Source organism: Camelus ferus, chromosome 10 (genome assembly GCF_009834535.1).
Source record: "Camelus ferus isolate YT-003-E chromosome 10, BCGSAC_Cfer_1.0, whole genome shotgun sequence".
In the NCBI taxonomy this organism is placed as follows: Eukaryota; Metazoa; Chordata; class Mammalia; order Artiodactyla; family Camelidae; genus Camelus; species Camelus ferus.
In genome coordinates, this window is record NC_045705.1 from 10,515,152 (window position 1) to 10,531,988 (window position 16,837).

Genomic DNA, 16,837 nt, shown 5'->3' on the forward strand with positions numbered 1-16,837 from the left:
GCTTAGGAATTATTTAGTCCATTAACACCAGATCAGTTTGGCAAAACAACATATTCCTTCTTGACCACCCAGTACATTATTGTCATATTTTTGACACTGCTTAAGAAATTACGTTACTAAGGAAATTCTTCACTATTCCTATTTCCTTTGTTATTATATAATAAAATCAAGCAGAAAATAGTAGATAACAGAGAATCCAAACTTAGGAACAAAATACTTCAGAATAAAAACATAACAATCCATGCAAACAAACCACTTTGAATGATGACTCTACTTCTAAGTCCAGAAATTGTACAATTTGCTTACTTTCAAAATGAAAAAGCAACATTTTTTTATTGGATGGAAAACAAAAATTTTGTACTTTCCCTATCTTTGGGGTTGTAAAAGGACTGAACTGGAATAAAACTTAATGAGTAGTGAATTGCAATCATTTACTAAGTAGTCTCTGTATTTTCTGTGGCATTATAAGTGAGCTGTCATCTCCTGAAAAATGACAGCATAGATTTCATGTTCATAAACTGAGAAACCAAGGGGAGAACAATTTATCCTCTCCCCTGAGAACAGATGGGCATTTAAATTGTAATACGAATTTCTCCTTTCGCTGATAGAAAAACTTCCTTGAATTGTGAGGCTATGAAATATGGAATCTAACCACAGCTCATATTTATTGAATGATTTATTGCATTATGATAGCAAATGAGTTATGTTAAATTCCATTTAATTAACTAATTGAATGTCCTCAATGATTTCTACAGAGACTCACATGAGGCTGGAGTTGGCAATGTTTCATTATACACCATAATACATACTTTAGAACATTATATGTTAATCCTCATTCTGCCCACATCTACCTAGACAGGTATATAAGTAATTGCACATGTATTTGCTACACATCTCCCACTGCTAGTAACAGGCAAATCAGTATAAAGTCAATCACTTGCAGAATTCAGGGGGAATTTAGAAATTGGAAGAATTTAGAAATAGGCCTATTTGCTATGTGCTTTTTTTGTACCCTCACTCTCTCTACTTATTGGTCTCTGTTTTACTCAGTAGTTCACAGCAATCTGTACCATCCCCAAACTTCTTCCCGGAGTTTTCCAAAAAACATGATTTTTATAAGGTAAAGCAGTAACCCCCCCTCCCCAGCAATTACTGTTCGGTCTCATCCCCCTGGCCACCAGAGATCATCCCCTCCCGGAAGCTTTTATCTCCTCAGCCTCCTTGACACTCTGATGAATCTCTGATTTGGTGTCTTTCCTTCTCACCTCATCTTTCTCTTTTCCAATCTGTACACAACCAGCATGGGGACCCATGTATAGTACAAATTTGGTTTCAGTTCCTGTTTAAAACCGTTCAATTTTTTACTAACATCTTTATGGTAAAGACCAAGCTATGCAGCAATTCCTGCCAGCTCCCTCATAACATGACCTCTGGATGCCACCCTGCCTGCCCTCCAGCAGCAAGACATTCTCCTGACACTCCATGACAATTCACCCTTCTGAGCTATTACTCAAGCTATTTTTCTCCCTGGAATAACCTCCCACTCTGGACAAATTCTGTTTATCCCTAACACTCATTTTGGCCTAGAAAGTCTCCCAAATACCCCTCCCAATGCATCTGCGTCCTCTGTTTTGGTGGACACGGACTGCATTTGTTTATGTGTGGGACGCCTGTCCCTCCTGCTTGATTTTTCATGAAGCAGAGGATGTGTCGCCTGCTTTCCTTCCTTCCTTCCTTTCCTCCTTCCTTCCGTCCTTCCCTCCCTCCACTTAACAAATATTTACATTTACTAGGAACAACCATGTGAATAGGCCCTTGAGTACAATGGTGAGCAAAAAGAGGTCCAGGTCCCTATCATGACAATGCTTATAGCTTATTGGAGAAACTTGTTACACCAATGATCAACTCCGAATATACAGTTACCAATGGAGAGAAGTGCTCTTAAGAAAAGAAATGTAGTGATGGCAGCATATAAGAAACATGACCTGAAATTCTTAGAGGAAGCAGGTCCTGAGCTATGATTTAAAGATACTAGGGACCTATGTGGATAGGGGTGGGAAGGGGCAGTGGAGAGTGACAGGTACATATAAATCAAGATATATAGATATATAGATATATGGTGGGAGGTAGCAAGAGAAACAAAAGGAACAGAAAAACTAATGGTGTTGTTGCGCAGAGAAGAAACAAATTGAATCAAGATGAGAGGTAGGTCAGGGCCCGAGCAAGGAGGCTGTTCTAGGCCATTGTAAGGATTTTTTTCTTTATCCTAGGAGCAATGGGAAGCTATTAATGTGTTTGAAGCGAAAGAAGGGATTTAACTTGATTCATGCTTTGAAGTTTCTATGGTTACAGTGCAGAGAATGGATTGGAGATGACAGCTATAGTGAATTTAATCAGGAGTGGACCAACGCTGGTTAAATCCAACTCCCCACCTGTTCAATAGCTCACTGAAGAAGTGGGCAGACCATGTCTGGAAAAAAACTCCCAATTATTCTGACTTGTCTCACTTTAAATTTTGGACCGAGCACCTCAGTGAGCCTCTTAACATAATTCAGAAGGGCCACCACGCTTCACTCATCAATTTATTATTTCAAATGATACATTACACCTTCTTCCTTTTCCTCAAAACTCAATGTACTTCCCCCCTTCCTCATTCTCAGTGATAACCTTACTATTTACTTCACCAAAAACACAGAAGGAATCAGAAGAGAAATTCCATTCCTCTCCAACCTATCTGTAGCCATGCTCTGCAACCAACTCCTCTGTCTTCCTATGAAGCATGAACTGCCCAGCTGACTTATCTAGGGTCAACTCCTCCAGTGGTATGTTGGTACCCAGTCCTTCTGGAATCCATTAGGAGACCCTCAAGGACTTTGCTCCCCTAATTATACCCTCTATCTCTCCAGCATTATCAATGTTTCCATTTCTATTTCATTCTTATTATTCATATTGTTCCCAGATGTATATAAACATAATAGTTCACATTAAATATATGTATATATTTATGCTATACATACTCTAACTTATATCTGCCTTGTCCCGATAGCCTCCCCACTCAACTACTACCCTATTTCTTTACTTCATTTTATACCCAAAATCCTTAGAATTTGTCCAGTGGTGTTTTGGCAAATATTTGATAGCCAGTTCTTTAAAATTTTTTTAATTCCTGCTTTATGGTGTTTGTCAATTTCTTTGGAATAAATCTTCACATTGTAGAAGATCTGAAGCTATCAAACATGACTTCACCGAATGCAGAGTTGGAAAAGACAAACCCAATGGCCCCCTGCGCTCACACAAGCTGGCCCCAGCACACTGCTGGGCTTCTCTGTGCTTACCATCTCTCATTCTTCTCTTACTACTGTTGTCTCTGGAACCTGCCTCAGTCAGGCTTCTGTTCCTAGCACTCCATTAAAAACATGATTCTCAAGGACATTAATTCAGCCTCATTTCACTCCACTTTTCAGCAGCATTTGTTTCAATCGATCCAGTCCTCTTTTCTGAAACCATCCTGTGGTGTCCAGGACACAGACGTGCCTGGTTGCCTTCTTATCTCAGTAGCCACTGTTTCTTCGTCACCTTTGTTGAGCTCCACGTGTTGAAATGTCTCAGGGCTCTGTCCTCTGTTAGATTTCTTTTTTATCTATATGCAAATTTTTTAAGTTAGTTACTCTCATGGGACAATGCCAGCTCTTAGAGGCAGTTCTGAGAGCTTTTGGAGGCAACTTGGTTCTCATAATGCTGATAAAAAAAATTACTGAAATTTAGAGAATAGGGGTCAGAGACAGCAGACATCCTGCAATGCTGTAGAGAATAGCATGCAACAGGAGCTGTCTCACAACCTAAATGCTTTTTAGATGACTTGCTGGACGTTCATGTAAATGAAAAATTCACTAATAATTATAAAAGATGCAACATTTTTGCATGATTTGAATAGTCATTGAAATTTGTAGGATTGTAACCACCCTGTAAAATGAAATAATATTGCACTTTGTTGTGTCCAGAACTCAACCAAAAGATGTTCACCATTTCGGAAAAGCATATCATAAAGAAATTAGTGCTCACAGTATTTGAATTGTATTGGGAGCCTGCATTTAGAACTGTCTTATTCATGACCACTCTGTATACGGGTACAAGTCACCTATTTCAATATGACTTCTAGTGTAGTCATGCTTGAAAGTTTAACTACTGAATGTAAATAGTTCACTATAAATTATTTACATAGCTCCTTTACACTAGGATTAAAACATTATATTGATTTTTAAATAAATCATTTGTGTACACAATATCTACAAATTGCATTTTAAGAATGTAAAGTGGGCATGTAAAGTGTTATAAAATAAGGTGTTGGATCTCACATGATGGAGAATTACTGCCCTGTGTGATCCAATCTAGTTCAAGGCTTTAAATCCATGAAGATACTAAAGATTCCCAGATGAAGATACTAACTACTATATATAAAATAGATAAATAACAAGTTTCTACTGTATAGCACAGGGAAGTATATTCAATATCTTGTAGTAACTTATAGTGAAAAAGAATATGAAAATGAATATATGTATCTGCATATGTGACTGAAGCACTGTGTTGAACACCAGAGACTGACACAACATAGTAAACTGACTACACTTCAATAAAAATACATATTAAAAAAAAAAAGAAGAAGCTACTACCATGCATACGAGCTAATGGGACAAAAGGTGTAGAAGAGGCTACCAGAACCCATAAACCAGGGCCATATGGCAGGAGACAGAACCACCACTGAGGCAACTCAAAATGATGATACATCTCCCCTCCATCAACAAAGTTTAAGCTGTTTTCTCAGAAGTTCCACCTCTCCCCTCTTCTCCCTAAACTCAGTCTTTTTTTTAAAAAAAAAAAACCTCAGCCTGTCAAACACTAGACAATATGTATTACAACAAAATGGATAACCATTCAGAGGGAGACTCCAAAATCATGCCTTTTATCTCAATCCAATTAAAATCCAACTCCCCCTAGAGCGGACAGAGTCTGATCCCCTACTCCCCTCTCTGATCTCACTTCCCACTACTATCCCCCTCACTGTCTCCATTCCAGTCTCACTGAGACTCCTGCAGCTTCTTGAATATCCAAAGTTATTCCCACCCCCAGGGACTTTGCACGTACTGTTTCCTTTGCCTAAACATGCTTCTTCCTGAAATCCACTTGATTTATTCCCTCATCTACTTACATGTCTATTCAGGAAGTCCACACTGAACACTCTATCTAATACAGCACTACCACCCTCCATCATTATTACTCCCTTACCTTTCTCTGTTTTTCTTTATAGAAGTTGTCACTGTCTAACATGTTATATATTGATTTGTCTTTTTGTTTGCTGGAGGTCTCTAACAGACTCCAATATGGTCTGTACGAGGGCAGGGACCTTGTCTGTTTTCATCAATGCTGTATCTCCAGATACTAGCGCAGTGTCTGGCATAAAGTAAGTATTTAATAAATATTTGATTATTAGCCAGAAGAACAAATAGTTTCAATGTTATCTTCTACAAATGACTAGCCATTATAATCTGCTAGTCATAGAAACAACAATTTGCTAGTCTCGTTACAAGAAGAAGAGTATTTCTAGCCACTGTAGATCTTTTCTTCTGGCACGTCCTTCAACAGCAGTACTTCCATTGTTTTGTTTTTTCACAACCAAAAGCCATTCACCGGTACATACAGAGCAAGGTAAATGTCCTAATTGTTCTAAAACATGTCATTATGTGATAATAACATTATTACAATTTAGAGTAGTCATAATCTGACTTTAAAGAAGCTCCCCAAAATGAAAAAATACTTAAAATTTTTTACACTTATTCTGTTTGAATCTTTTCATAAACAATCAGCTAGATGGAATATGAAACAAGGCCAGCTAATACAATGATGTAAAAGTAAATAGAGACGGAGAGACGAGTTTTCACCTCTCTTTTGGCCCAGTCTTTAACTAAAGCTCTATCTAAGATTACTTGTAGTGTGAGTATCAATGGATTATGTGGTCAAGATGAATTTATAATATTATATGGCCCTGTTTTCCCACTTTTAACCCTCAAGTTATCTGCATCTTTTGATTGTACCAAGAGTTACCAATACACAATGTGGAAACTGATAACCAAGATTCAAGGAAAAACTGTATGTGACACATACAATAAGCCCTTTGTTGCCTGTTTATCCAGTTACTGTCAACCCATTAATCACTGGATGGAACAATGACAACATTTTTAGATTAATTACATGTGGATATTAGGTATGTACTTTTTTAGAGTAAAACTCAAAACTTCTCTAGAGTAAGCTGCTACTTATACCATTAAATCAACCAACAGTGTAACATCTCAGACACTACTCAATAGTAATAATATTTAATGAAGAAAGTAATAAGACATTTTGGACCATGAGAATGATAATCAACCCAACTGGCAATCAGAATGTGATCATATATTTGAAATTGGAAGGCAGGATTCATTCTAGAAAGGCAACAAAATACTAATTCAAAGCAAAGAGAAATCTACTTGGATCATTCACTCTGCTCCTCTGCCATCATCATTTCAAGGAAAAACCTAAACTGTGTTTAAGAAGTCTCAAGAATCTTCTAAATTTAATGAGTCTTTTACACACTTAGGAGATGCAACTAGAGGTCTGGTTAAAATAAAAAGGCAGACAACAAATCCAAGACTCTGACGCCTCCTTGTCCCATGTTAGATGCGCTCTTTGATCTCTACAGCTGGGTAGTCCTGGATTAGACCCCTGAGGAGGTCTTGACCTGTTCTTGATACCTGCCCAGGCAGAACATGTTTCAGGAAAGAAAAAGTCACTGTGAAATCTCTTTAAGTCAGCTTAGAAAAGTAAACCTCTGACTTTCAACTTCCTAAGCAGCTCTTTGATATTTTCTGTACCTATTGCTCTTAATACTGAGTAATACCTACTCTAAAAAATTTATATTTGTTTCGGGGGGAGGTAATTAGGTTTATTTACTTATTTATTTTAATGGAGGTACTGGGGATTGAACCCAGGACCTCATACATGCTAAGCATGCACTTTACCACTTGAGCTATACAACCCTGCTCTAATACTGAGTAATACCTAATAATCAATTCTTTTAGAATAAGAAAAAACAATAATCTTTTATCTCAGCAGGGATAGTCCCATTTTTGCTTCCAATTGTAATTCTATTCTTTTTAAAACAGCAAAAATATTTTTGAACCAAAGTGCCAGAGAGTGGCAGAATTATTTAGTGGTGCTCTGCATGAATGCTTGACATTTTTTTCCAAATCAACAAATATTTAAAGTCAACCACTGAGAAAGTCTATTAATTGAAAAGCATCTAAGCGTGGAACTGAACTCTCTGAATAAATAGAATGATCTTGTTTCTCCCTCAATGGCACAATATATAAAAAAAGGAGGATAAAATTAAAACTATTAAGTGTTCCTAATACAGAAGATTAAAATAAATGATAAGATAATGATTTAGCTTAATGAGCTACTGACAACAAAAAATAACCTGATGAAGAAACTGAGTAACAATAGCTAGTAATAAGCCAATGATGAAGTTTCTGCTTACCCTGATGAATTAAATTACGACTGCATTATGCTTGTTTCCCTTCAGATATAGAATTCTATCAATTACCATTCATTACTGAAGTTAATTCTTACTATCTTGGAATTATTACCAGAGAAGAACTTCATTCATTCTTTATTTGTCAAACAGCACAAAACAAGTCTGCTTATATTAACTAGTTCTGCGCTTATCATGAAAATTACTACTTCCATACTACCCCAGTATTTTTCCAACAGTGGACTACCATGATCTATTTTGAATGCTATCAAATGAATAATATAGATTTAAGCCTGATTTTCTGTGATTCCAAACAGGTCATTACTGCTCAAAAATCTTTGTATTAATAATTTTTTCCCCATTAAATTCTATGTTGCACATTTTCTCCACTTTCTTCAAGTCTCCAATTCCAAGCTGACTGCCCTTTCTATAGAAACAGAATTTTATACACACGATTCTTTTAACTGTATCAGCCCTTTCAACGGTCCTTCCTAAAATTCTTTTAACTGTATCAGCCCTTTCAACGGTCCTTCCTAAAATATCCCTTTCCTGTCACATAATAACTTGTCCTTGTCTGATGTTTACAGAAATTAGTTCCACCTTTCCAATACTAACTTCTTAAGCTGTGCTTGTAAATACATTCCTTCTCGTCCCCAGTTTCCATTCCGACTCCTCCGGTGACTTTTCCTCCTCTGCCTCCCAGTACCAATAAGTCTGTCCTTGATTCTAATCCATTCAACAAGCAAGTTATCAATACCATTTTCATTATGACAATCTAAATCCTTCACAGGTTCCCCAACATCTCTAAGTTGTTCTAATATCTTGTCAACACATTCAGGATCTTCACCAGGTTGGCTCCCCCAGAAGAGCATCTTTGCTTGCTAGGCAGGTTAGCTTGCCCTTCTCAAACACAGTCTACTCACTGCCTTACCTGATTTTTGACAGTGCTGTGGATTTCACTTAAATGATCTCTCTTCATTGGCTTGATTTTCAAGGTTCATTTCAAACTCTATCTTCTCTGTGAAGCTTCTCTTATTGCCCTAGATTACATTGAATCTGCCTTTTTTTCCTGATATCCTATAGTTTTCACAAACCAACCCCTAGTTTGGCACTCAATTAAAAATTATTTTTATTTACATTTGCATCCTTTCCTTTGAGAAATCTATAAGATATAAGAGTGATTGATACGTCTTTTATTTACTCAGAACTCTTAATACAATGCCTCTCTCAGATAATAAAAACTTATTGAATAAATGAGTGAAATATCATCAATAGACCTACTATTATGAATGACCACTATTTAAAGATGTTGTAGAGTTGCTCTATATACAGATCATACCACATAAAAAGTCATGCAAGAACCAGAAGATTCGTGTGATCTCAATTCCAGGTGTTGATTACTTTGAAAGTAAAACTGACCACTAATCACGTTTTCTAAAAATCATGTTTTCTAAAAAACGCATTTCAGTTTTCCCACTATTGCCAGCACCTCAGACAAGCAGGTAGAAGTCTATGATTTACAAGCACAGTGAACAATACATTATTAACAATTACTGATATCAAAAGTATTCCAGTTCCAAAAATGCACCTTACAAAGAAAAAAAAAAACCGTGAATGTCAAAACTGGACAAGCAAAGTAGGAAAACAAAACAACAGCTTGAGAACACGTGCACATTTCTATACATGCTGGTAATTCCACTACTTCAACACATTCTCATTATTTTCAAAGCATGTATCTTAAAACTCTATGTTCTACATACCTGTCCAGTCTCCTACTATTTTAAGGTGGACCCCAAATGTTGCCTTGGTTTCAGTAGGACACTAAAAAAATAAATAAATACTAGAATCAATTCTGAATAATAATTATGTATTACCAGAGTATGATTTGATTACCACTTTTATTCTCACAGCAAATCTCCAAAATCAATAGAAAAGAGAAAGGAATGGACTAAAAAAATCTATACAGATCCTCATTAGTGGAAGAAAGAAAGTAATGCTAACCAGTCAAGAAGACAATATACGTTCCTCTAAAAGCCCTTAGGTATTTATATAAAACAAAATATATATACATACATACAGAGTCTAAACCTGCCAATATATTACATTTAACCACAAATCTTGCTTAAATGTCTTTTGAGTTAAAATATTTAAGAGGACACAGCTTTTAAAAATGAAGGAAGAAATGGAGATTAATGATCTTAGTGTGTTTTTCTCTCCAGATATCAATATACACTTCACATCTTAACAAATTTCAGGGAAATGAAAAAAAATAATTATCAGTATGACCTGAATTTCCACGTCCAAGGAGGAAACTCCTAGTGAAAGAGCTCTATTCATCCCGCCCCTTGAGTCTCTGCAGAAATCTGGAGTAAATGGGCAAGGGCAGCTGGGGAGGGGAGTGAGCTGCGGTACTGGTGGTAAGAAAAAGTATCTGTGGTCCCCCGTTCAGAAACTATAGAAAACAGCCATAGAGTGAAAAAATGAGAGAATAATTTTTAGCTCACAATATGGAAATGCAGAATCCCCTTTTGTTTTACAGAATTCCAATCCCTTTCGACAATTCCGAAGTTCAAAATTTCTGAAAAATGAGGTTTTTTTCATAACTGATTTGGTGGTACTAGCTGACCTGAATTGATGGTAAGGTACTGACAGGAGGCTAATAATTCTGTATAAAAATTCATACAGAAGTTTTTTCCTACAGAAATACCAATTTGTTTAAGAGTGCTACCTCAGATTCTGCTAGAGAGCTTAGGTAACATATTATATATGCATACCTTTTAAAATTCTCGAACTTCTGCATTCTGAAAATACATCTAACATAAGGGTTGTGGGTAAGGGATGATCTGCATGTGACTACCCAGTGTTCATTGAGTATCACGTACCAAGGGCAGTGCCAAGTGCCTCGTGTCTCATAATAACCTCACAGTAACCCTGGAGAGTTGTCTTTCATAGTTAAGGAAATTGAGCAATTGAGACTTAAAAAAAACTAACTTTGCTCAAGATCATACAACTATTAAAAAGACAGGACAGAGTTTGGATCCAGGTCTGTCTGACTACATAGTTCTTAAGTATGGCAGGCCACCGTCTCCACTAAAGACATGGAAGATGGATAAGGACTGCATGAGACAGCAAATGGAGTAGGAGGGAAAGAGGATTTGTTGAAGATGAGTAGAATCAATGTATGACACTATGAATTAAGGGGAAAAATGGGCCAAAGTTAAAGCACAGATGAAAGAAAACGGCAGTGGTTCAGAAGGCCCGGTGATAGAGGATGTGTTACATGAAGCCAGTTGAAGAGCCTCAAGCTCACTGTGTCGACCAATGAAAATAGGTCACATAAGGATGCTCTAGGCAGAAATAAAGGAAGATGATGACACCATGGAGATACGTAAATAACGCATCAAAGAAGAAAGGTAGCTTGGAAATTAGTAAAAACACTAAATAAAAAGGTAAGTATTAATCATTTGTTCATGACAAATCATAAACAAACTAAAAGACACATGATCTAGCATATATTCATGGTAGACAATTAATGTAACATGGAATTTCCAAACTACTCTTCCTTGGATTACAGGATTAGTACTGCCAGCAGTAGTATAAAATATTAAAGTAAATGAAAATATTATAAAATGATACTATTTAAATCTAATTTATGCTATTAAAATGATATTACTTCATTTATAATTATGACTAATATTCAATTATTTATTTATATTCCAGTTTTTAATAACTCTGAGATCAATCAGTTTTGTCATTAGCAAATCCCCAAATAAGATGATGTGATCTGTAAAAAACCACCCACTACTTTTCCTTAAGGCTGAGCAGAGCCTCTATGCTGTAAAAGTTGTAGGTCCCAGAAAGCAAGAACTCCACAGAGTTCCAAGCTGACCAACTGATAGTCTGTATGTCTCTTGATGTTTCCCTGACCGTGAGCTAAGTCTTAGGTTTTGGAAAGAAGGTCTAAGCCAAGGAGATAGAATAGGGAGCAAAAAAAAAGTTAGTCTTTGTATGTCTGAGTGTGCACCTGGCTTGATTTAATCTTACAACATATTTCAAAGGCAAATGCACATTTTGGCGAATATTCCTATCTCTGTTCTATTCTTTCAGTGCGACGTTGTAAAAGGTAATTACGTATGATGTTTAACATCCCCTCAGGTCTTACAGGAGCCTACAGAAGTGCTGGCCAGGTGTACCAGGATGTCTGTTAAGGCTTTTCCGGTTGTGAACAGATAAAACACAATACTGTTTTTCTCAAACTCCTGGGAATGATGCCTTTATAAATTGTTGATACATTCTCAAACTAGCTAGGAATTAAGAAGGCGGATTTTAACAGAGTCTTTGCTCAATCACATCATCCCAAATTTGAAAGGGGCCTGCACAGAACAACACACAGAATGGCTTCAGCACGTGTGGTTTGAAACAATGACCGAAGATCTTAGAATCACGTTTTAGTAGCTTTGAACAAATACTGTTCAGATTCACAAATGTTGTTTAAAGCACAGCGTAGTGATTCTTTAATCTTTTTTAAAAAGTTTAGAAAACTTCTCAAAGGGAGGAAATAATACAATATTCACATCTATGGGTATCTTGCTTCTCTTAGAATATTAATAAAGAAAAATGCTAACAAATTTTCAGTTACAAGCAGGATAATACAGGTAGTTAAGTTCACACCATTAAAATAAAAACAGATGTTAGATTTTTTTTTCTCTATACATAGAAATACATGGAAGATAATATATAATATACTGTTAAAGATATTAATTTCTGGGAAGTAAAATTGAAGGCAGAAAATAACAAACACATCTATTTAAAAAATTATTAGGTCTTTTAATGTTTATAATTTTAAATATTTTTAAAGTTGAATTTAAAATATAAACATTAAAACATTGCTGAGTCTTACTTTAGTCTCACTTAAGTTTCCTAGATGAAGAGAATGGAGCTTGGCTGATGTTGACCTTAATATAAGTACCAGAATACACGTCACCTAGTTTAAGACGAAGAAAATAAAGTGACAGAATTTGCAACAACAGATCTGGAGGAATGTGCACTTTGATATACTGGAAGAAAACAACCATTTCCTTCAAATTATCTGTTCAAAATGGCATTGGGTTTTACTGTGCTCAAATGACTAATCATTTTATAACTGTCCCACAAAAATATCAACAGCTATTACATAATCATCTTACATTTGAGAACAAAATGTAAAAATGATGTCACTTTCCAAGCATTTATTCAACATGGAAAAGAAATTTAAAAGCCACAATGCGTTTGTTTTTATATCAAGAACTTTGCGATTAAAGAATAAAAATAACTTGAAACTGGATGTTACTATATTAAATATTAAATTTCCAGTGTAACAAATTTGTTAAACCAGAAAAAGTAATCTGAGCATACAATGTTCTTTAATCATTATTGTCAGGTCTTTATTTTTAACCTTCTTTTCCAAAGCTCTAGTTTCACATTCTCTATGCCTGTGAGACAATTTCCATCTGAAATTCACTCTAAATGTAATATATCTAAGATTGCTGTTATCTTACTTCCCAAATTAGCTTCTTCTTCTGGTTCCCTTAGGTCTGGAGATGGAACATACATCCTACCAGAACAGAGGCTCAAATTTCAGAATAATACCAGGTATCTCTCTCTTTTCCTGCCAGTATTCAATCAATTTTCAAGTCCTTTTCAAATAACATACCAAAGAAAATATCTGATCACTGCTGTCTCCTATTCATTAATCTTTTCTGTGTCCTCCTATGGAAAAACACCCCCCATTCTTTCTTTCCTACAGTCTACAACCAAGCACTTTTGTTCCAAATTCTTTCCATTTTATGTTCCATGCTCCTCCTTGATTCGCTCTAATCCAGCTTAACCAACATGGATCAGTTAACACCTATTCTTCTCTCCTTTTTTTCTCCACTTACTAGTCTACTCATTTAGAACACCTTCATTCCCGTTTCTCATTCTGAACACCAGCGATTCCTCAAGGCCAATCTCAAATGCCACCACTTTCATGAAAATAGAATTTTCCCTGCTACAGAAATTCCTCTCTGTTCCCTGAACTTCCAAATTACTTGACTTTTATCCCCTTAATGATGGTCTGCCTCTTTAATTCTGTGTGATTTTTTTCCTGTATTAATATGCTGTAAGTGTCTTCAGATCAAGAACTGTTTCTAAGTCATTATCACATATTCCATAGCATCTTACCCTTAGTTGGTATGCATTCACATATCAGTTAATAAGATATTGGAGAATTAACCTGAGAACCAATAAGGCTTCTTCAATGATGGGCAATTCTCCCACAATCTATTCAGACATTCAACAAATATGTATCGTGTATTAAAAAGTTTCACAGACTATACTAGGAGCTCGTGTAATTTCATAAATGAGGATTGTTCTAAAAGTAAGAGAGGAGACAATGAGCCAGGGGCACAAAATCCACCACAACTGATGCAACATTGCGACTCTAAACATTTTGACAATGGTAACATTTCAATGTTTACTTGTTTACTTTACGGTAAAAAAATTATTGTTTACTTGTATATTTGTATGAAAAACATGCTAAATATTAGACAGGAAGACACTGAGAAAGTATGTAAACAAGATTTTTGCTAACTTCAGTGGGGTATGTGCATTTATCTCAGCTCCCTTGAGAAAAACAAAACACTAAAATGACACTTTAGCAGTACAATAAGGTGGACCACAATAGCAAAGGTCACATGGGGAATGAAAACAACAATGGAGTGTCAACACACTTTGAAAGGTGAAATATGGATGAGATGGTGGTTTGGGAACTGAGTGAAAAAAACATCCAAAGCTGAAATCCCACTACCTTCCACAGGGGGTCATTTTGAGAAGCAAGCCCGTCTTCTCCGCACAGCACTGGGAAAACTCAGGTCTCAGAGGCAACAGAAGAAAGCTGGGGTTGGGCTTATAATTTTAAAAAGGAATAGTGCTCATGTCTGTATATGGGATAGCTTGACCCCCAGATTCACCTCATCCCAAGCACAGGCCAGGCAACTACTCCCCCACAAACCCAAAGACAAGCAGTTCAAGTGGAGGTGAGACAAGAAGGGCTCACGATGCAGGGAAAGCCTGTACAGTGGAAAGCAGAGCTGAGATGTCATTCATTCGCTCAGCAAATATGTAATAAAAGTAGACCAGTGCCTTCTCAAATTTACATATCCAAAACTGAGCTCTACAAATCCCCATCAGACCTGCTCTCTCCACGGCCCTCCCGGTCTCAGCCAATGCAGTTCCGGTTGCTCCGACCAAAAACAAGCAAACAAAAAAACTTGAGTCTTGTATGTCTTCCGTAACCAGTCTATCAAGAAATCCTGCTAACTTGAACTTCTAAATATATTAAGAACCTGACACCTCCCACCAGCTCCATGGTCACCACCCTGGGCCAAGCCACCATCATACCCCGACTAGATGACCACAATAGCCTCCTCGCTGGTCTCTGACTCTTCTTCCCTTCATCTAATCTTAACACAGCAGCCAGAGTGCTCCTGTTAAAAGTGAGCCAGATCGTGTCATTCCTCCACCCAGAACCCTCCAATGGCTCCTTTCTCATTCAAAGAAAAAACCAAAGTCCTTGCAATGTCATATAAACCCTACATAATCTGACTCCTCATGACTTCTCTGACACCATCCCCTACCATCCTTTTTCTTAGTACATTCCAGACACATTGATCTCTGACCTCCCTTCCCCACTCACACACACACACATACACACACATTCACAAAGATACAAGTCAATAAATATCAAGTATAATCCAAGGTGAAAACTGCCTGGTTTTGAACAGAAAAATGACACGATCTGATTTTCATTTTAAAAGAATCACACTGGCTACTTCCTAAGATTAAATGGTAGGGGAGTAAGGGTAGACAGATGGAAACCAGTCAGGAGGCCAGCCAGGTGGTAGAAGATTGGACTAGGGTGACCGCTGTGGAAATGGGGACCATACTTTGACAGTAGAGTTCAAGAAAATTTGTGAATGGACTGTTGACTGTATTTTTTAAAAATGATAAAAGTCAAGAATGATGTCCAGCTGTTAGCCTGAGCAGCTTGGACAACTGAGCTGGTATTAACTGAAGAGGGAGAAGACTGTGGGTGGAACAGGGTGGAAGGTTGAAGCTTAGTTCAATTTTAGACATGTTTATTTAGGATGTTCATCAGATATTCAAGTGGAAGTCCTTGGTAGACAATCAGGTCTAGAACCCTGAATTCTAGAGTTGGGGCCTCGGCTGGAAATGCAAATTTGGGAGACGGTGGCATGCAGATACAGCAATAAGACTGGATAAGATCACCAGAGAAAGGAATTTAGCTACAGAGGAAAAGGAGTTCAAGGAACGGACACTGGAGTGCTTTGATACTTAAAGGTTATGGGATAACAAGGAACAGCAAAAAACAAAAAAAAGACCAAGTAGAAGTACCCAGAAACCTACAAGAAAAACCAGATGAGTGGGTGTCTTGGAAGCAAAATGAAAGCAGTGTATCAATAAACCAAGCAATCAGCTGTGCCAGACGATGCTGAGAAGTCAATCCAATTAAGAACTGGGAAATGGCCATTGGATTTAGCAGTAACATGGTCAACAGAAATGTTTACGTAGAGTGGTATGAGCAGAAGTGTGGATTTAAGAGAGAATGAGAGGAAAAGGATTAAACCACTGAGAAATGGTGCAGTAGCTGGAAGGAGATGCTAAGTCAAGAAAGGAGCTTTTATTCATCATCTTTAGGTAAAAAGAGGTACCCCAAATACCACATGAACAAATCAAGTTTAATATTAAACAACAGGTTTGCTCTGAATACATTGACCTATTTAAGTTCATATTTATCCTGCAGGCTCACATTAGGCACTGAAGGAATATTTTCTTTTCCCCTGGAAAAAAGTCAAAGTAGAGCAGTTAGATAATGTCTAAATTTTTAGAGAATTCAGATGCCCTGTTCGGTTTCCTGAACATGAGTGACCTTTGGGAGCAATTTTCACCACTGTGCCTGCTCTGTGGTTAAGACACATCGTTGTCTGGCTAATCTATCATCTCTCCCAGCTGAGTTTCTAAGCTGTCCAAGCAAAAGATTTGTGAAGCACTAGAGAAAAGCAATTCTTAAGAGTAAAATAAATGAGATCAAGACTCAAGATCAAAACAGCAGATGCAGACTTCCTGATTATATTTAAACCCATGGAATTAAAGAAATAATAACAAAAATAGTCTGCCAGTCTTAAGAAATCCATGGCCATTCCTGTCTGGTTTTCATTGAAAACTGGAAAGACT

General features: G+C 36.9%; 1 protein-coding gene across 2 annotated transcripts in view; it reads right to left on the reverse strand.

Annotated features, from left to right (window-relative positions):
* Positions 1 to 16,837, reverse strand: part of NOX4 (NADPH oxidase 4) — a 90,041-nt gene that overhangs the window by 47,410 nt on the left and 25,794 nt on the right. For both annotated transcript variants that reach the window (XM_032488362.1, XM_032488361.1), the window contains one exon: positions 9,325 to 9,385. In XM_032488362.1, coding sequence (XP_032344253.1) covers positions 9,325 to 9,385 — 61 coding nt within the window. The remainder of the gene's footprint in view (positions 1 to 9,324; positions 9,386 to 16,837) is intronic.